Below are 21,539 nucleotides of genomic sequence, written 5' to 3'. Positions count from 1 at the left end.
TGTTCTCGGCGACTTCATAGAACATAACCACCGTAACAACAACGGTTGCATTTGAAAGAGAATATTCTAGAAGTTGGAATTGAATGACAGTAGAAATGGAAATTGCTTAACTTAGGACTGGAAACTTCAGGGCCCAAAGTTCCCCAGGTGGAATTCCCACAGCTCCCCATTTCCAATTCCATATTTTCATGGATGTATAATTTTTAAAAGGTGGAACTGACATATATTCCAGAAAATCTACTGAGATGATATGAATTAATGGCAAAAAGCAATTTCACAAAGCTTAGCAATTTTCTTAAAAGTGAGACGCCTGGTGGCTAAAGACAGTCTTTTCTTTTAAGCGAAGCAAGAGAGAAAATGTAAAACTTAGAGAACTAAGCAGAGCTTCCTCACCACTGGCCTGTGGACATCCCAAAAGGCTCGTTCTTGACTATCCAAAATTTTCCTCTCTGTCTTGTCCTTTTTCCGATCAATCCTGAAAGAGTGGAAAAGGGGAAATAGAGGCTTTTAATTCTGGTTTTCCTCCATGACCCATGTGTCAGCTCTGTTCTCCCTTTTTTAGGAGCTTACTGTGCACAGAGCTCTTGGCACCTGTGTGGTCCCTGCTTTCTGCAGAGCTGTACAATATGGGTGTATGGTTCCCTCAAGGAAACCTCAAGAAGCCCACACATGGTAAGAGAGCTTGTTTTCAGCTAGGTTGCAAATGACCAATTATGTGTAATGAACAGGGTGAGCCTAATGAGGGTTCAGGAATGCAGCTGTCCATTTGAATTATTAAGGTTTGGACTACTAAGAGCTGCATACGCTGTCGACATGCCCCGCATCAAAGTGGCTACTATTGCATATTCAGATTATGGGAAGGAATATAACCATAGGCTTGCAGTGTTTCATCCTCAAATTTGAAAGTTTGCTTTAGATTCAGAATCAGTAGGAATGTCTTCAAAATGCTGCAATTATGTGTTTTAAAAGTCACTTAAACCATCTGGCTTCCTAAAAGCAAAGTAATAACCCTAGTGTGTGACAAGATCCAGAAGGCAAATATCTCTGACCTCAGCTGGGGGAGGTACAAATTGCAAGACAGACAGACAGACAGATTCTTTATGTTGTGATCGCATAGATAGGAGTGTTTAAAAAAAAAAGCCGGTATTACTTCATATTATCTAAGTAAAAAGTAACTCGGATTAATTGCTTTGTAACTGCTGGTTCTTGGCTCTCTTGGGAGTACATTGGACTGACTGAAATAAAGTCATACTGTGATTTTTGTGAGAGTTACTGTGTACTTAAATGGCCCACAATTATAATGTAATCACAGAGTTCATCAAAAAAGTGAATCGAGAAATCCCGTATATGTACAAAGTGGCACTTTTCCCTCCTTTTATAACATTCGATGCCGTGTGATCCCGAAAGTGTAAATCAGCCCTCCTCTTCACTTCCCGGAGGCGTCTGAGTGCACTGGCTCAATCCTGCCTCCTCACCTATTCACCCACCCTCCTGCTTTCTCCTTCCTCAGGGGCCAAGGCTCCTCCTGACGCAGCTCAGCATCCAGTGTCTGGTGTCCACCTCCCTCGGGGGTTTCTGGGAGAACCGGGGTGGTGGGCAGGCCTGTGGATTCATGAGTGGGGGGTAGAGACTGCAGAGGGAGGGGGAGAGCGATGACACCATGAGGCCCACTGGACCCAGTGACCCTACCTGTGATCAATGTCACCCACACTGCCCAGAGAGTGCACAAGGGGTCCCCTGAAGACCCACGGGGGCTGCTCAGGTGCAAGGGGTGCCAGAGAAAAGGTACTCACCTCCTCCCAGCTCAGCATCCCTTTCCCACCCCTCCTCTGTCCCATTTCTTCCATTATCACTTGAAGCTAAATAAGAGCCCATTGCTAGAAAGGACAAGAGAGAACTGCACCTGAGCAAGTCCATTTCCCAGAATCAAAAGGATCTGGCTGATGACCATGTTTGTGTGGTGGGGGACATTTACTACCCACTTCTCCTGTTTCCTTAGAGAGGAAGGAATTTCCACTACACTCGCTGGGAAGGAAGAATATGGGAAAAACACTCCAACTTTCTCCTCCTTTCATCTCTTGTAGACTTAACTTATTGGCAGATTTGAAAGAAGAAATTTAGAAAGCTGGGGCTTCCCTCGTAGCGCAGTGGTTAAGAATCCACCTGCCAACGCAGAGGACAAGGGTTCGAGCCCTGGACCAGGAAGATCCCACATGCCGCGAAGCAAGGAAGCCCATGCGCCACAACTACTGAGCCTGAGCTCTACAGCCCGTGCTCCGCAACAAGAGAAGCCACCGCAATGAGAAGCCCGCGCACCGCAATGGAGAGTAGCCCCCGCTCGCTGCAACTAGAGAAAGCCTGAGTGCAGCAGCGAAGACCCGACGCAGCCAAAATTAAATAAATAAAATAAATAAATTAAAAAAAAAAAGAAATTTAGAAAGCTGAGGTTGGTCCTTCTGGGCCCTGTGTGGGTCAGCCTATTCTCAGGACACCTGTTCTCTGCGTGCAGTAAACATACAGGGCTGGACTCTTCCCTGAGGTGGAAGAGTCCCAGCTCTGCCCAGGATGTTTAATTCCAGGGTAAAGATCTGTGGTCACAGATCCAAAATCATGTCCTATAACTAGTTCATCAGTAACAATCTGACATTTCAGACTCCAAATGTCTGACTTCTCTGCCTTATTTTTGATTAGTTCTGAACCCCTCCCCCCGGGAGATACGGTGGAGGGGCCACTTGTTGGCCTGCCTAAAACTCCAGTATGTTTTCCTATGAAGACGAAATCTCCAGACCAACAAGTAAAGTGGGTCTGATGGTTTTTAGTCTCTGAGCACAGAAGAAGGTTTGGAAATCTTGGGAATTAGGTACATCTTCTTAGGACCAGAGTTCTACGTTTGGGAGGAACCCCATTGCCTGCTGAAACACACGCTTTGGGAATTGTTTTAGAGTGCCATGGGTGACAGAGATGCAACTTATCCATCCTGAACTTGATTTCTACTCAGTTGCTGTCATGAGAGAGACAGTGACTAACCATAGCTGGCTGGCCATGGAAGGAAGCCCCACTCTCACACCACCTCTGATTTCCAGAGAGTGTTTCTCTCTTTGCAAAGGGTCGCTATTAAGTTCACCTACTTTACTTGTGCTTCTGCTTGCATAAAGATGAATTCCCACTTCCTTGCAAAGGCCCTCTGGAGTCTTGCTAAGTTTTCCTAATGAGAAATGAAAATCAACAAGAAGGCATTAATCATCGTAAGTTTGCACATCGACAGCTATGCTTATTACAAGGCAGCCACCTATTCTGGTTACTCCCAACAAAACAGTAGGGCCCCACTTTAAATCCACTGGATGTGAACCCCATCTGACTTTGCACCAGACCCTGCTGTACGGAGCAGAACTATTAATATTCATTTACACACCCATTAAGTCTGACGTCTCTGTGGTTCCCGATTCCTCTTTTCTTGTGTGTTTTACAAGAACACGACTCACACAGCACTTATAAAGGCCACTGAAGACAGGGGAGAATTGGTTGTGGTTGTTCGTGCAGGATTTAGGGAAGGCATGAGGGGTGTTTTTGCAACTGATTGCAAAACCGAGAATGGATGTCTCAAGACTTGTCTTCCAGCAAGCAGAGGGCTAGGAAGGTGGCAGGAAAGGAGAACCCAGAGGACCTGGCATTAACAACTTTGAAAGTCCAGACTCAAAAGTGGGAAAGAAGGGAGTGTCTAGGTTTGTGATGGTCATGAAAGGAAAACCCCAAAACAAAAAGAAAGAAAAGGCATCCAGGGTCACCTTTAGAGGAAGAGGGAAGAAGTCTTTTCTCGAAGCCTGGAGAGTAGCCTAGCAGCACAACAGGACGGTGGGGAGGGGCGTTGGACAGGTCCCCTAATGACCCGCCTAATCCTGATGGAATGCAAGGCGAGAGCCCACATCATGCTGTGTATTTTCATAGAGCTCATGCCAACACTAACTGATTACCTTCATTAGTGGATTATTAACATAAAAGGAGCTTCGGTTGAAGACCAACACACGTGAACTCAGTTATTACCAAGGCTTGCTGTACGAGTACCTCAAAAAAACTGTCCCTTAGATTTTCCCACTGTTCACAGGAAGCAAAGCTGGTAAAGCCTGAATGTCAGTCAACTGGGGAGCAGTGACATAAATAATGACACAGTCACACCACGGAATACTAGGCAGCCATTAAAAATGAGAATGTAGATGATTATTACTGATATGGAAAGATTCTCAACATCCTTACAGTATACGACTGGAAAAAGAAGCCGCTTGTGGTGTGATTCAAGTTTTCTTGTTAGAAAAAAAAAATGTATGTACAGAAAAAAGCTTAGGAGAGAAGGATTGCAGGCTATTTTCTCTCCTTTCTTTGTTGTTTGAATTGTTTTTACAAAGCGACGATGTAATCAGAAAAAATTAATAAAATTACTGAATTTTGAAAACAAAATGTCTCTTTAGTTTCTAACCACTTTTAGACAGAACTTCAACCTGAAAGAACATCTTAACACCATATTCTTTACAAATACCAAAGCAGAATATTGTAGGGTAAGAGAAAAGAAAACAGAATAAAATATGTCAGGAGTTGGTGCTGTCTTGTTTCCGTTTAGGAGCTTTTTTAAACAAGGGAACTACAGGGAAGGGAGACACGGGATGGAGGGGCCACATGCTTCTGCCGTCTGGGTTATTTCTGTAGGTCATATTCAGGAAGTGATGTAGTCATGCCAAAGTTAAAGCACTTTGCACTGTGCGAACAAAGAGTCCGACAGCAGTCTTCTAGAAGAGGGGTGATTGCTGGTGCACGAGGGCAGATAGGGCAGGGACTGGGTGCCTAAGATGCTCAGAGCCACAGAACCGCCATGTTAGGGATGCTGGGGAAAATTATAACGTTCCAACAGATTTATGTTTCATGGCTCCCTTGGATAAGCAAACTTTAGCCAGGTCCTAACACTCCCAGTAAACTCTTGCACTGCAACCTGCACTGCCCATTCACAGGTCCTGTGATGCCAGTGGGGTCAAAGAGGGTGGAGCGCCATGCACCGGGCCTGCGCTCTGATGGCATGCACATTCCCCTTGGGCTGCAGAGAGGGGAGTGGTGGCTCAGTGCATTGGTGGGCTTGGGTGTAGGTAACCAAGGGTGACAAGGTTTGGTAGAGTGGGGCCTCACGCTTGGTTTGGAAGACTGAGACAGCAAAAGTGGGAGGGACATTGGGGAGGTGGGTGGATCTGAGGTGCTGTTCATGCTGGATTATCCAGGGGAGGATTCTTCACTGCCCCTAATGTTGCCCTTCCTCCTAGCTGCCAGCTCTTCAGTCATTCCATGGCTCAGCAACACCTCCTCTGGAGGGTATAAGAAAAGTTGGCCAGTATCCTAGGTTTTCTGTGACCCATACAAAGTGTGGTTTCGGGGGAAGAGTCTGCAACCCCAATTTTTAAATATTTAAAACATTATCTGTGAATCTTCAAGTTCTCTGTGCCTTGGCTCTGTTAAATGGGAATGGATATGAGTGTGGCTGGGTCTCCAGTTTCTGTAAGAAATCACACCTTGTAAAGAAGGTGGAGGTGGAGGAAAGCTGGGAGAGTATATTGCCATCCGACATACATCTTATCTTCTGGATTGGATTTGGTCCTTAGATTTTGCATTTACTGCCAAGCACAGGTGAATCGGGTATGAAGATGCAATTAAAAAAATGATCATATATTAAACTAAAAAATTATCATACAATAAATGTGTTTTTTTCTTTTCGTGTATAGTACTATAAATTTTAACACATGTATATATTTATGTAACCACCACCACAATTGGAATACAGAATGGTTCCATCACCCCCCAAAACTCCCTCCTGGAATCTCTTTATAGCTGCATCCTGGAAGCCACTGATCTGTTTTCCCTCGTGATAGTTTTGTATTTACAAAAGTGTCACATAAATGGAATCACACAGTTTGAAATCTTTTGAGATTGGCTTCTTTCCCTCAACATAATGTCTTTGATACTCATCCAAGTGGTTAGATTAATGGTTTATTCCTTTTCACTGAAGAGCAGTATTCCATTACATGGCTGTAGCATCGTCCATTTAATCATTCACCTGTTACAGTGCATTTGAGTTGTTTTCAGCTTTGGGTTATCACACATAAATCTGCTATGGACATTAGTGTACAGGTTTTTGTGTGAACGTTAAGTTCTGATTTCTCTAGGGTGTGTATGTAGGTATGTAAAAGTGGGATTACTTGGCTGTACAGTATGTGTGTGTCGAACTTTATGAGGAACTGCCAAACCATTTTCCCGAGTGGCTGCACCATTTTGCACTCCCACCAGCAATATAGGAGAGCTCCCGTTGTTCACCACATCCTCACCAGCACTTGGCATTACCAGTACTTTTAATTTCAGCCATTTTAATAGGTGTGTAAGAGTATCTCACCATGGATTTAATCTGTATTTCTCTAATGGCTAATGATGTTGAACACCTTTGTCATCCTTATGTCCTCTTTGGTGAAGTGCCTGTTCTAGTCCTTTGCCAACTTTTAATTGAGTTGTTTTTTTTATTGCTGAGTTTTGAGATTCCTTTATTTAAAGAAGTAATTTATTGTGATGGTAAGAGGAGCTGAGAACAAAAGAGGGAAAATAGAAGAGACTGTCTTTCCACCGTCTGAAGGGTTGGGGAGAGAAAAAGGGAAAAATACAAGCTGAGAAAGAACTGAATGTATCTTACACTCTCCTCCCATCCCTTTCCTGGAAAATAATCGTACTTACTGCTTCATAATCCGCCAGTTCCAGCCTTGCTTTATTCTGCATCGTCCTCTTACAGAGGTAGATGGCTGAAGGAAGAAGAGAAATTACAACATATACAAAACCAGCAGGGTGGTGGAATCGTAAATTCATCCACCCAGTTGTTCATCCACTCATCCATCCATCCATCCACTCATCCATCCAGCCAGCCAGCCAGCCAGCCAGCCATTCCCCTCTATGTGCCCAACCCTGTGCAGTCAAGAATACATTTCTGGGCTTCCCTGGTGGCGCAGTGGTTGAGAGTCCACCTGCCGATGCAGGGGACGCGGGTTCGTGCCCCGGTCCGGGAAGATCCCACATGCCGCGGAGCAGCTGGGCCCATGAGCCATGGCCGCTGAGCCTGCACGTCCGGAGTCTGTGCTCCGTGACAGGAGAGGCCACAACAGTGAGAGCCCCGTGTACCGCAAAAAAAAAAAAAAGAATACGTTTCTATGTGGAAGCCATGACACCTGACCTCTGGGAATCTGTCAGATGAGGGCCCCCATCTTCCAATCCTGACAACCCCCTTCATCCTCCTCACTCTGTTTCACCCCAAGCAGGGCAGAGGCTGTGTCCTGCTCAGCACGAAGCCCTGCACCTAGCACCAGGGCCTGGCCTGCCAGGTGGAATGAGTGGACAGTGGAAGGGGAGGACAACTTAGGTGTCTCTTCCCAGGCTCAGGAAGGGCTCTTAGCCCTCAGTTGCCAGGATATTCTTCCTCAAACATGGCCTTCATCACTTCCTCTCCTACCTCTGCTTCTTTGGTATCTCCTTCCTTCTCTAGTGCCAAGTAGAACGACCCAGGGGAGATAACAGGTGAATGGTATGAATGAACAATAGAATGACCAGGAGGCAAGGTCGGAGAGGACCAGGGCTGACCTGCTGTTTGACAACTTAATTATACCAGGAACTCTAGTCAACTCCTTGCTGGGTTAACCGACCTCCTCCATGTGGTCTGAAAAATTTCCTGATGCAGGCTACGATATGCTGGAGCCTTCTGGTAGCAGCCTACTCTGTATGCCCACACCTCTGCTCACACAGTCGAGTCTGTGGGTGAGAGTCAATTGTGTTTGTTCTCAAACCTGCTTATGTTAGGCATACTTGTTATTTTAATAATGTACGTTCACTTAATATTACACGCACTGGTGAAATTAATGTGAAAAGAGAGAGCGTTGTTGTTTCTATGACGATCCAGTTGAATGGCTTTTGAATAACCTGAGAAAGGAGAGTCAGCTAAGACAATTGCTGATGAATTTGGTATAAGTGAGAGAACTGAAAAAAACGTGAAAAAATAGTAGAAATCTGAGCGGGGACAACATACAGTTGCTTTAAAAGTATTTTCAAAATTCTTGATGCACTTTAAAGATGTCAAAACTGGATGGTTTAAGTGTGACTTATTTAAGAAAGAAACTCAAATTATGGGCAACGATAATCAAAGAGAATCTTTCATTCTACCTCAAAAGGCTGTTGAATGAATGTTTCTTTGTACATTTTACATTAATTTGAGGTCATTAAGGTATGTATGTATCACTTTTTCATACCAACTCACCAACTTCCGCAATGAACCGAACAGCTACAGCTCTGCACTGTGTCAGATAAAGGGGTATCTTCTCTATTACAAGGTACCTCCTTTGTCACCAACTAGGCAGCCTGTGGAATTGGGGCAACCTGCAGCCGAAAGCCTGGCATGTCACCAGCCCCAGCAGACCTGGTCCCAGTGACCCAGGAGAGGTGTAGGTGAGCGCGGGTGACAGCTGCTTTGACGACGTTGCCTCAGACAGTATTTTGTATTGGCCAAATGTGAAACTCAGGAAAGTGTAACCCAGATTTGGTTTTTATTTAAGGAGAATCATCCCAAGAAATTTCCAACCCATCTGGGTCAAAATGGGCCAGCTAAGTCGAGAAGTAAAGTACCATGCGTGGAAGGCAAAGCCGGTACCTCTACTGATGACCACGAGCTACATGACCAAATGCTGGTGGCCCCCTTCTTGTACAGCTAATGCCACACGTTGGGCAGTTGGTTCACCATAACTGGGAAGGCAGCAAGTAGCTATTGAGGGGGCCTTTCTCCTGGCACAGACCTTCCCTGGGGCTTGTCTGTCTGCACTTCCTTGGTGCCTCAACAGCGCTCCCTCTGACACCTAACTAATCAAGTGACCACTGGCAACAAAGCCAAGTCCTCGAACAGGGCGTCCAGGGGACTTGCTTTAAGCTCAGATGTTGGTCTTTCTTGGATGTGTAATTTCTCACTGAAAAATCTTTGTCTTCTTGCCCTCATGCTGGCATCTCATTGCCATCTCAATCTCACCAGCATCCTACCACAGCAAAAACGGAACACAATTAAAAACTCTATAAAGTCAACAGATTCATGTGCTTCATGTGCAATTAAACATTTACAAAGTATTGAACCTATCCTATTTCAATGACCTTAAAAACTCACTCCCTTTCCAAGCTTTCTGTCTTTACTAGTGACATCATAATTAACCTCAATCTCCTAAACTAGGGAACATATAAATCACTTATTTCTCCGTTGTCCTCATGCCCTCTAACTACTCCTTAGAACAATGGAATCTTAGCATTGGAAGTAACCTCGGCGACCATCAAGTACAGGCACCTCATTAACAGATGGAAAAATTAAAGGCTCAGAGAAGTGAAGTGATTTACCCATGGACTAGTTAGTGGTAGAGGTGGAACTAGAATTGAGGTCTAGTTCAGAGGAATGTCTCCACTATGACATTCACTGCCCCATTTACTCATGCATTGATTCATTCATTCACCCATTTAAAAATCTGAGTGCCTCTTACGTGCCAAGTGGTATTTTAGGTCTGGGGAAGTCACCATAATAGCAGAGCAGCTACCACATGTATGGAGCTTACTGAACGTCAGGCAGTGTTCTAGGGACTTTCCAAACGTCCACTTATTTATCCTCGTAGTAACCTATGAGGTGAGTTCTGTTATTAGCCTCATTTCATAGATAAGGGAATTTTGCAGGTTATTCCCCATTGCTGGGGACCCACACTGGCTCTCTAAAGCTGCTGAATCTACTCTAAACGTCTCTCCTTGACTACGAAGACCTTTTAATAAACTTGCCCATTCCAAACGATTCAACCTTCGTAATCACTCTTCATCAACATAAAATCTCTGAGTACTCAGATCAGACTCCTCACCATGCTCTTCTTGCCCCCATCACGCTGCCTCTCCCAGCCCGGGATGCTTGGAGGGTAAGCCTATAACTCACTCAAATCTGTGACAGAGCAACTGACGCAGAGTGGGTGACCAGTACATGTTTGCTGAATGAGTGAAAGTTTCCTGGTTCTTCATCAATCCAAGCCATACCTATTCTGAATTCTTAGCTCTGGTGTCACATCCTTTCTGGCAAGAAGGCCACCACAGAACAAGTAAGATAGAACATCACCCTGGAGGTAATAATACCAACCACCACCATGGTTTTTATTGACTCCTTACTACATGCCATACACCTAAACTTATACCCATTTCTAATTAACAAAACAACACTGAGAGACAAGTACCATTATTATTCTGGTTTTAATATGAGATTTCCAAGGCACAGAGAGGTTAAGTAACTTGCCAAGATCACACAGCTAGTGGAACCAGTCAACAATGGGCCCATTGTGCTGACATCTCTCTTGGCACATTCTGATTTTCTGGCTAAACTGGAAATGGCGATGAGTAATTTGCATCCTGCACTCTAAGGTCTCCATCAGATTTGCCAAAATGGAGGTACAGGAATTCAAAATAATTTTGCTTTAGGGAGAGCCTGACATTAATTGTTATTTTCATCCCTGTTCCCGCTGCACAACTAAAATTACAAAAATCTGTAGAGAAAGGGAAATTGTGCCCTGCTGTATGCAGGGTAAGACGGCTGATGGTTGTGGGTTTATATTCAAGTAAATATTTGAATCTTACTTGGCCTCAGTTTTCTGGTCCCACTATCCTCCCACGCTCTCCATTGCCTGGAAAAATACTGGTTTTCACATTCACAAGGGCACACGGCTGCTGCATGGAACTGAGCTACAATTATTCAAATTCCAAGTTGGGCTTTTGTGAGCAGTATTTCAGCCCCAGAAGCACGTATTTTATGAGCAGCCAAGTGCTGCTCCCGTTCTGAGCCAGAAACCTGGCTGGACCCACTTATCACATCATTTAGGGCACAGCACAGTTCCAGAGGGACCCGCAGTGGTGCCTGCACACAGCTGATGAGACAGTCACAGGGACCTGTCCTCTGCATCGGGGCTGTGCTCCAGACTTGAAAACAGAACAACTGTGGCCTTGTAGGGCAATGACTTGCCAGGATTCTATCCTCAGGACTGTTCCCAATTGCCGGTTTCCCATCCCTCAGAAGTATAATCCGGAGGGTATAGCTTATCACAGGGTCTCAGGGACAGGCCCTCCAGAATACCACCCAGCTGCAGCTGGCTCTGCCTTCCTGTGAAAAGCATCCTGCAAAGAACCCACGGAGAAGGTGCAGGTCTCATCACGCGCACCAGTCCCAAGGAGAGCTGCTGTGGGCTGCCCCCAGCAGCTGAGTCGGTGATGAGGGCACTGTGCAGAGGGACAGAATGAAACGAGCATCTGAGTTCAAATTCTGCTGTGTCTACTGAGTGTCTGTTAATCACCTTTAATAAAGAACCAGAACCCTCAGCAAATATTTACCGAGTGCCAACTATGCCTCAGGCATGCACTGGGCACTGGATGATAAGAGAATGAATGAGGTGGACCAGCCTGCCCTCATGGAGCTTACAATTGACCAGGCATCCAGACAAGTAGCATACAGTGTGAGAGGTATGAGGACGGGGCCTCTCTGGGCCTCAGCTTTATCTGAAGTATCGGGATAATGCAACTTTAGAAGACTGACACGTAGATGTGTTAAACAGTCTTCACGGAGAGAATATGGCAAGAGACTAATAGATTCCTGCCTGGACAGAGGTAATTCCCTGCTTATCCAGCTCCCAGCTTCACCCACTCTTTGTTTTCTTGGGTAGGGTAACTTTTGTATACCCCTTCCATGGTCTGTTACACTTTTCCTCTAGTGACTGACTATCAAAAACACCAATGAATTATTAAAAAGTCTTAACAAGTCTGTGAGAAAGGAAATGGACAGGGAGAGATGGCACCTTGATCCAGTCCTCCCTGAAACCCTGTCCCAGGAAGGAGTGGTCAATAGCCACCAGCCCAGTTCTCCATGGCCCCACAGAATGAGCATTAGCCACACTTGATAGAACTTTTCTTCCCTTCCCCTATTCCCTTCCAATGGCTACACCTTTCAGCGTGCACTGTCTTTCATCATTATGTGGAACAGGAAGCTTAGCACATGTCAACAATATGAAAAAGGGTTAAGCAGGGCAAAGACCCTCCTCCTCATGCACCATGGTTGCCCAGACAGCAAGGATTTGCCTTCTGCAGTCCCAGGAGTAACACTAAGTGTGGGCTGTGGCTTCAGTGCTTACCGTAGTCAGTGTTTTCAGGCTCCCAGCAGTTCGAAGGCCAGAAGTATGGGGCCTGCAAAAGAGCACAGGTGTCAGGACTCAGAACGCTAGCACTTGCCCTCCCCTGCCTGGGGCCCAGGGGCAGCCCTCCCCTGCACCCAGTGAGGACCCCTCCCTATGACAGGTTCTGTCCACGTGCTGACACCACACCCTAACTCTCTCCTGTTCTTAATGTAGCGGAGGCCAGTCAACATTTTAATCTAGGTGTTGAGAAATGAAACCTGAGGTAAGCCAAATAAATGCAAAAATGAGAAACAGTTTACAGGGCAAAAACTTCTTATCCTGAGGTAATAGAAGTCTAATACAGAAGTCAGACAAGCACTGTTTGCTGGGGCACAAGCCCCAAGTTCCTTTGTCCCTTTGCCAAGGACTGAATGGTATCCTCCTAAATTTCTATGATGAAGCCTTAACCCCCAGTGTGACTGTATGTGAAGTAAGGAAGTAATTAAGGTTAAATGAGATCATAAGGGTGGGGCCCTGATCAGATAGGATTAGTGTCCCTATAAGAGGAAACACCAGAGAGCTAACAACCTCTCTCTCTCTCTCTCCACCCTGTGAGGACACAGTAAGAATCAACCATCTGAAAGCCAGGATGAAAGCTCTCCTCACAAACTGAACCCTACTTGAAAATCTTAGATTTCCAGCTGCCAGAACCGTGAGAAATACTTTTCTGCTGTTTAAGCCACCCAGTCTGTGGTATTTTGTTATGGCAGCTGAGCAGACTTAGACATCCTTTGACTCTGTCTGAAGAACTCCACTCCTAAACCCTTAGGTTAGATCTTGACACAACCCCTTATCCTCTGCTCCAATTCACTGTGGGACAGGATCTGAGGAGTGGGAATGGTTGGGCAGTGTTAATAGGTAGTGAATAGAAACTTCACACCAGGAAGGCAGCATGATATAGTAGAAACATCAAGGACTCTGCTATCAGGCTGACCTAGGTTCAAATCAAGGCTGTCCCCTGGATTTACTCAATGCCCTGTTAATTCTCCAAGTACCTCAGTTTTACCAACTGTAAAATGGGAGACACTAATATCCCCAAAGTTTGTTCTTCAGAATAAATGAGGAGATAATGTGTAAAGCACACAGTGAATAGTAGGTTCTCCATGAGGGATTTTTACTACTATGCGGGTAGGGCAACAAATGGCCCAGACAAAAGTTCGCTTGGTTGTCCCAGTGCTGGTGGGAGGTAAGGGTTGCTCCCTTAAATACTGTCAGTTTTTTAGGTAGTTCTAATCTGAGATCAGACGATGATGAGAAGAAAAGTTTCTTCAGGAGGACAAGCTGCATCCCTACCTGGAAACGATAAAAGGTGCCATCATCCTTCATGGTGAGAACATGGTCCGAGATTGGAAAGACGTAGCCCTGGGCAGCTACGAGGCTTCCCAAGTGTATTGCTTCAACTTCAGGGACAGGGCAGAAGAGAGAGAAGTAATTAGGAAGCTGTCAGAATGCAGGGCTACTTAGCTGAAATGTAAGTGGGGTGGGGTGGGGGGAGCGGAAAGGCAACCGGAAGTCAACTATCGTCACCCCCAGATCACTGCATGACTGGCTGATGGATAGCTTCCGATAGGGCTGCACTGGGCTGGGGGGGAGATGTCAGTGGTTGGGGAGGGCCACATGTGTCTGGATCCCCTGGATCCTAGCTCTGAGAGTCTGACATTGTTAATGCCCCTAAAGCTTCCAGAAGAAAGTCCACCTTCCCAGTTAAGACCACGGGCTTTGGTGTGGATAAGCCTGTATTTAATTAAGTGAGATGCTTCACATAAAGTGCTTAGCAGTCTGGTGCAGGGTAAGTGCTCAGTAAGTGCTGGCAGCCCTGATTCATATTTTTAGTTTCATCCTTTCTTTTTTTTTAAGTCACCACCAGCAATGAGCACGCAGCCCATAGAGTCTTCGGACTCACATTGCATTTCCGGACATGACAGTCCCGCCAGCGATAAGGAGTGTGTTACCCTTCTTTTACGGACATAGAGGGAAAGCTCAGTATCTTAGAGAATTGGAGGATGGGCAGGCAGTGCAGTGGGCAGTAGCCCAGGGAGGCCAACCTAATAGAAATACTTATATTTTTGCCACAATCAACCTGTTGTTTTGTTACTTTAGCACCAGCCATAAATAGATTCACATAAATGGTTACAAATTTCTATTTACTCTGAGCAGAGCTAAGAAAAAAGAAATCTAAATGGTTCTATCATACATGATAATCTTTCACAAATGTAAAAGTACTCTAACTGATAAAAACTAATTTTTGGCTGTAGAAATTATTTGACACACTCAGGGAGTCTCTAGGAATTATTAATTTCATAAGCTCTGAATTTTTCAAAGTGACTTGTATTGGTTTTATTTGCAAACTCTTCAAGAGTCTTAGCAAATAATTAAACCTCAGTTGTGGATCAGGCAATGTAATTTTAAGAGCTGGCTCTAGAAGGCTGTTCCGTGACAATGCTACAACTTTCAAGAGGTTGTATATAATCCAGCCATTTTGCATATTTAGAACCTGCTCTTCTCCTCTGGAAGGAGCGCACACTTGTAACTGGGAGAATCAGAATGAATGGAATTGTATTTTACTTGCTTAGTGGTGACCAGTTGGCTTTTGAAGTCTATATGCTTCAAGAACCATGGGTCCAGCAGAAAAGGGAAGTTTCATCACCTGCAACTGCTCCTTCTCCAGGGAAGGAAGAGTACAATCCAGTAAGAAGGGGACTTTCATGTCACCAATCTAGGAGCTAGAAGTCTCACTTCATTCTTGAAAAGGCTTTCGCTTGGAGATGTGGCAGATGCGAAGGAAGAAGAGATGTTGGATACCCACCTTCCCAGGGCTTTTGTTTGCCTCATTTCTGCTGGTGAATTGTTCTTAACTTCTCCTGCTCATCTACTTCTCAGAAGCCCAGACAGGTCCCAACACCTTCATGTCCTCCCAAGGGCATCAAAGTATAACAGACCGTCATAGATAAGACTCTTATCATTCGGGACCTTTCACAGAAGCTTCTCGTACCAGCACCGGTGGATTCCTGAAGCCTGTTCTACCACTAGGGGGTTCAGGGTTCTCTGAATATACCATTACCGCTGCTACTATCACCACTGATGATAACGATAAAATACTTGTCAGAAATAGGATGACTGTTTTAGAAGGGCAAAGAAAACAGTGCTCTTGGAAGAGAAGAGACCACCACGAAGAAGGGTGACTCTACATACATGGAAATGAACTGGTAGAGACTTATTCAGTCCAGTTTTCACAAGTGGACCATCAGAAGTCCAGGCTGTGTAAGGCAAACACGTAGGGTAGTTGATTTGTTTTTTTTTCCTTAAAAGGATTAGCATTCATAGTTTCCCCCTGAGGATTAAGAACTTGACTAGAATTAAGAATTTCCACTACTCATGAAAGTGGCCATTAATCATGATGGGGAAAAAGGCTAGTGTTCCGTTCATGACCTGCTTTTCTGGCACTCAGATTTCTGGCGCCTATGTTTAATTGAACTCTATGTAAGTTGTACTGTTTCATAGTCAATAGTCTATTAGGAGCATCAGATTAAAATATAGGAATGACCGAGCTGGCATACTGACCCCGGCAAGGAATCACAGCTGAAGGTCAGACACCTAGAATGGGCACTTGAAAAAAATCTTTAAAAGGCATAGCAATTGAAGGGCATTCAATCTGAGGCAAACAGGTCTAATCCCCAAGAACATCAGAATACATTAATGGATGTTTGTAAATATGACCTTCAGGCAGCAAGAATACTTAGTTAAGATGGGGAGTATATAATAAATTCAGAAAAGTTTTCTCATCTAGAATTTTCATTTTACTCTGGAACCCTGAATTTTCTAATTCTGCTATGAAAATAAATTTTACTGCTTATTTGCTGGTGGGAGGACAGATTTGGAAACCGTTTTACTGGCCAGGGTTTGCTGTAGCTTTCCTGGTGAGGTAATTGCATTGCACAATTAAAGTTGAAAAAAAAATTATTCCTTCACTTCTTGCAGAAGCAGAGAGCAGAAGGAGTCTTAGCAAATAATTAAACCTCTTAATTGTGGATCAGGCAATCTAATTTTAAGAGCTGGCTCTAGGAGGCTGTTCGGTGACGACCGTGCTACAACTGATCTTTAATTGCTGTGGCTAACCAGAGTCCATCTCATTTCCCATGTTATTGTATTGGGCTCTCTGGCATTCTAAATAGTTGCTCATTTCCTCCAAGGGTGATTTAAATTTAAAGATAGGAATTCAGTGGAGAAAATAAATTAATTCTATTTGTAAATAGAGTGATTCTACATCTTGGAATTCACGTGTATAAGCCCAGTTCTCAGGAGGATAGGAGAATCTGGCTTGGAATTTGGTTATGGGGGTAAAGTCAGGGTCAAGGGTCAGGTACCTGGGTCCTCAATGGAGAGGTTCTTCATAAGCCACTGCACAATGTCAGTACCTGCAAGGATAAAGCAATGTCAACTGAAGACCTCATGGATGTTTAATTCTGTGCCAGAAGAAACATGGTTACCCAAGAGACTCCTAATTCCAATTAGCACACACCTGGAGAGCTAGGTAATATTGACACTTTTCCATCCTAACCAACCCATTCCATCCATTAGTATGCTTCTGTAGTCACAGTCCCATTATTTTCCCCCCAAAGTCCACTTCTGATGACTCAGGATGGTCTTGTATCCACATTTCCCTAGGGCACTTCTGGAGGGGCCTTCCTGAGAATACATATTTTGATGACAGGCTAGAGGAAGTCTTATCACGCCTGGCCCCAGACCATTTCCTGAGGGAGGAGACTCCTTTTATCTCACTATCCTCAACTGATGAGGCCTGCCCAACACAGATGACCTCACAGGTTCCTGAAAAAAATCTCTAATTTCCTCTGGCCTGGGCTCATCCGGAATGAATAAGCCCCTGTGTCTGTGGGAGAAACTTCTATGTGTTCACCAAAACCTCTCTCCGCTATCCCCTGGGCCACAGCTAGATTACATTTCTAGACTCTCCTGCAGTTGGGTATGCACTGAGTTCTGACAATGGAATGTGGGTGGAAATGCCATAAGCAATTTCCAGACTCAGACCATAAAACTCCTGTGTGACCCTCCACACTCCACACCGTTCATTCCCATCTGCTGGCTGAATGGAGAGAACTCCAGGGGCCATGGGGAGGGCAGAGCCATGTGTGGAAGGAGCCTGGGATCCCGAACAGACATGAAGATTGAGGCCCATTTGGGTGACCTGATTGAAAAATAAACTTGGTCGTGTTGAGCCCCGGATATTTGAGGGTTATCTGTTTTGGCATCTAGTAATGCCTCAACTAACATAAAATCTTGAGACTCAGAAGGGACTTTTAAAGCTTATCTACTCCAATCCTAGCCAATACACAAGCCCCATCCACAACACCCTGGACAAGAGGTGCTGTAATTTCCATTTGGAAAAACCCTAGTGCCTGGAAACTCACAAATTTCCTGTTGGCCAACCTGTCCCAGTTAAATCATCTTCGATTTCTCTCAACAGAAATTTGCCCTTCTCTGAATTCCTCTCTTTGGTCTTAGTTTTGCCCTCTGATGACAGAAAAACGAACTCAGACCTCTCACTCTGTGAGACAATCCTTCAACTATTTGGACAGTCCGTCCAACGTATTATCAATGTTCCCTTGAGTTTCCTCCCCTCCAGGTGAAACATGCCTGGATTCCTCAGCTGTTTCTTCTGATGACATGATCTGGGGTCCCTCCTCATTTTGGTCACAATTCTCAGAATATATTTGCTTTTGTTTGCCTCCCTTTAAATGTGGCACCTAGAACCAGTGTTCTTAGGCCAGTGCAGTTCATGTGTGGGTAGAGGAGTCCAATTTTCTGGGAGGTTCTGAACTTCTGTGCAATCTACCTTTGTCACCCCAAAATCTCACTTTAAACCAGTTCAGATCTTCGAAGGTGGCTTTGTCACCTCAGGATGAAACGTTTGATGGAAAACAGCCTGAAAAGGGCAGCATTTCTAGATATCCGAGTCTTGTCATGGGTCTGAGGCATGGCGTGAGGGAGAGGGAGTGCCAGAAGCTCTCCTGGGATGGACTCCCAGCGACAACACTGGAAACCCCAGCAGAGGGGTTGCACGAGTATTGCCCTTTTTCCAGGATTAAAATTGCTCAGAAATTTGACTGGGGTTCAGAAGTGAGACCAGTACAGGCCTGAGTACCTAGACATTTTGTTTCTCTCTGGCTCTCTGGAAGGTGAATGAACCCTGCACAGTAGACTGTCCTGCCCTTTCTGTGCTGTCCCCCCATCCCAGGACTAGCCTCCACTGACATGGCCCTGCAAGTTCCCTGCATTTCAACCTCAAAAGCAAGACTTCTAAGCATTTCCCCACTCCTTCTCCCAGATGGCATCTATGAACTAAACTTTGGATCAAAAACACTCCTTTTCATTCACATTCTTAGAGAGAAAAGGAGAGTATGTTTCCGTGTGTGTGTGTGTGTGTGTGTGTGTGTGTGTGTGTGTGTCCACTTCCTCCAAATTATACAAGTTCAACATTTGTCCTAGGAAATGAAGAACAAAGCAGAAATCAAATACAAACTGTAATCCCAAGTTGGGGGTTGGGGGGAGAGACTCTAACCTGTTTTTCCCTCAAAAGAAAAACAGTTCTTTTTTTTTGTGGGTTGCCTAGAAACGGAGAGGTTTCCAGCATCAGCAACAGCTCTCCCCCGGGCAAGAGGATTATCTTTCTGCTGAGCTTGCTGCACCATTATTTATCACCTGCCAAGATTGATTAGTCACCCTGGGACAATGACAGCCCTTCCTTTCCCCTGTTAATTACTGTCATCATTAATATCCATGTCACTAATTAGTATTCATTCACATTGAAACTCCTTCCTTGCTATCATATCCGCTCCCCCCTCCACCTCACCCCAGCCTTCGGTACCATTGTCTGGGTTTCTACCCCCTTTGGCTTTCTGCACTCATGTCCGGCCTAATTGTTCTTCCCAGTCCCCCAGGCTCCAGTTTGCATTCACAGAGCCGAAGGATCACATGTAAGCATTTTTTTGGTAAAGAAGTGAAAGTCACAAAAGCTCCTGGCCTTCTCCCCTAGCACTGTGAGAACCACAGACCTGGGTTTCCTGTCGCTGGTGTAGCCACCATGACAGTCACTGTCTCATCTGGGGACGTGTGTAACCGTCCTCAGGCCCTGGTGGGGCTGGGCTGCTGCCCTTGGCTGTCCAGGCCACTGTCTTCAGTCTGTAGCAGCACCCACGCCACCGCCATCCCTGACACGCATGGGCACTGCTTGGGGGACCTGAGCACACACAACGATGTCTGGGGCTGTGGACAGTCTCATTCTCGTGGGCGTGGGGTATTTTAGGCTTCATGGGACTAATCCAGGAAGGGCCAGCCTCAGCCTTGTGAGCAGGCAGTAAACCATTGCAGGTTCAGCCTCAGGAGCAAGTAAGGAAGAGAAATCTGTCATAATATTATGTCCTTTATAAGACCTACAATTATTACACTGTAGAACCAGGCAAGAATAGTCCAAATAACCATCAGGAGAAAACTTTTTTTTGTGTGTGTGTGTGTGTGTCACGCGGGCCTCTCACTGTTGTGGCCTCTCCCGCTGTGGAGCACAGGCTCTGGACGCGCAGGCTCAGCGGCCATGGCTCATGGGCCCAGCCGCTCCACGGCATCTGGGATCTTCCCGGACCCGGGCATGAACCCGTGTCCCCTGCATCGGCAGGTGGACTCTCAACCACTGCGCCACCAGGGAAGCCCAGGAGAAAACATTTTTATTCTTCTCTTTTCTCTTTCCTTTCTTCCTTCTTTCCTCCTTCTCCCAATCATTCTTTCCTTCTTATTCTAATAAGAATTTGCAGCAGACTTTTTTTTTCTGTTCTATCTAAAATTGATTGTTGCCTTTTGTTACTACTATTGGATTCTGGTTCTTATCTTTGCCAAGCTGCCCTGCCTGCCAAGGACTTAAAGCCAGTATAAACACATTAAGAACAAGTGCACGATAGCTGCTCTTTATTCCCAAAGATCCCAAAACATTTGGCTGAACGTTTTCTTTTTGAGGCTAATTTATCAACATTTATACTAGGAATATCCATGAAATACACCAGAGGGCACCTGAAACACTTCTTCACAACCTGCATGGATTGTTAATATATTTCAGTATATATTTATTATATGCAGGTATGCTTTATGTTTCTGTATGTGTTGTAAGCCCGTATTTCAATTATGTCTTATATATGTATATAATTATGTTTATTGGCAGGGCATTTGGACACAACTTGGGGATTCAATACATAAATTATGGCTCATCCATACAACAAATATTTATTGAACACCTACCGTATTAAATGAAAAAGCATATTGAGAACACTGTATATCGTAAAATGACATTTTTACAATAGAAAATATATATTTATATTTGTATTCTATTACTTACATATGTATAGATATATACCAATGTGGAGGAGAAAAGTTCTGGAAGTACATTTATTTATTTATTTGTTTTATTTATTTATTTCTGGCTGCGTTGGGTCTTTGCTGCTGTGTGTGGGCTTTCTCTAGTTGTGGTGAACGGGGGCTACTCTTCGTTGCAGTCTGCGGGCTTCTCATTACGGTAGCTTCTCTTGTTGCGGAGCACGGGCTCTAGGTGCGCGGGCTTCAGTAATTGTGGCTCATGGGTCCTAGAGCGCAGGATCAGTAATTGTGGCGCACGGGCTTAGCTGCTCCGCGGCATGTGGGATCTTCCCGGACCAGGGCTCGAACCCATGTCCCTTGCATTGGCAGGCGGATTCTTAACCACTGTGCCACCAGGGAAGCCCTGGAAGTATATTTAAACTGCTAAATTTAGGTTATCTTGGGGAGAGGCGAGGGTCAAATTATGGGAAATTTCTGTTCTTTACATTTCCTTATTATTTGGAGTTCATAGAACATTCATATATTACTTTTGCACTGAGAAAAATCCTTTTTTGTTAAGGAGCAGAGAGGGAAGAATTGGCCTCTGAGCCTGAAGTGGTGTGAACGTGGAGAGTCAGGGCTACAGACCCAAGTAGAGAGGGTATATGGAGCACAGCCTTCTGCTGCCCCAGGCCCTGTGCTCTCGCTCCGCTCTGGGGAAAGGGCAGAGGGATGAAGGCAGGACTCGCAAAGCTGTCTTCCCTCCTGAGGAGTACAGAGCAGGCGGCTTGGTCATGGGCCTCAAACTGGTCACCGTCTGGCCATCTGGCTGGCTCTGAGCCTCGGAGTGGCCTTCTGTAGACTCTAATAGGGCTGTTCACCACAGTCCTGGACAAAGGGTAACCC

The 21,539-nt window shown here is 45.1% G+C and overlaps 1 protein-coding gene across 8 annotated transcripts in view; it reads right to left on the bottom strand.

Annotated features, from left to right (window-relative positions):
* The window catches only part of RGS6 (regulator of G protein signaling 6), a 576,458-nt gene that overhangs the window by 88,512 nt on the left and 466,407 nt on the right, over positions 1–21,539 (bottom strand). For all 8 annotated transcript variants that reach the window (XM_029236161.1, XM_029236160.1, XM_029236166.1 and 5 more), the window contains 6 exons: positions 16,643–16,693; positions 13,572–13,678; positions 12,237–12,288; positions 6,754–6,818; positions 3,129–3,205; positions 394–475 (listed from right to left, as the gene is read on the bottom strand). In XM_029236161.1, coding sequence (XP_029091994.1) covers positions 394–475; positions 3,129–3,205; positions 6,754–6,818; positions 12,237–12,288; positions 13,572–13,678; positions 16,643–16,693 — 434 coding nt within the window. The remainder of the gene's footprint in view (positions 1–393; positions 476–3,128; positions 3,206–6,753; positions 6,819–12,236; positions 12,289–13,571; positions 13,679–16,642; positions 16,694–21,539) is intronic.

The sequence above is a fragment of the Monodon monoceros genome, unplaced genomic scaffold, assembly GCF_005190385.1.
Source record: "Monodon monoceros isolate NGI ecotype Baffin Bay Population unplaced genomic scaffold, NGI_Narwhal_1 Super_Scaffold_21, whole genome shotgun sequence".
NCBI classification, from domain to species: domain Eukaryota; kingdom Metazoa; phylum Chordata; class Mammalia; order Artiodactyla; family Monodontidae; genus Monodon; species Monodon monoceros.
Note: the sequence above shows the minus strand (reverse complement) of the source record. Positions and strands in the feature narration are given on the sequence as shown.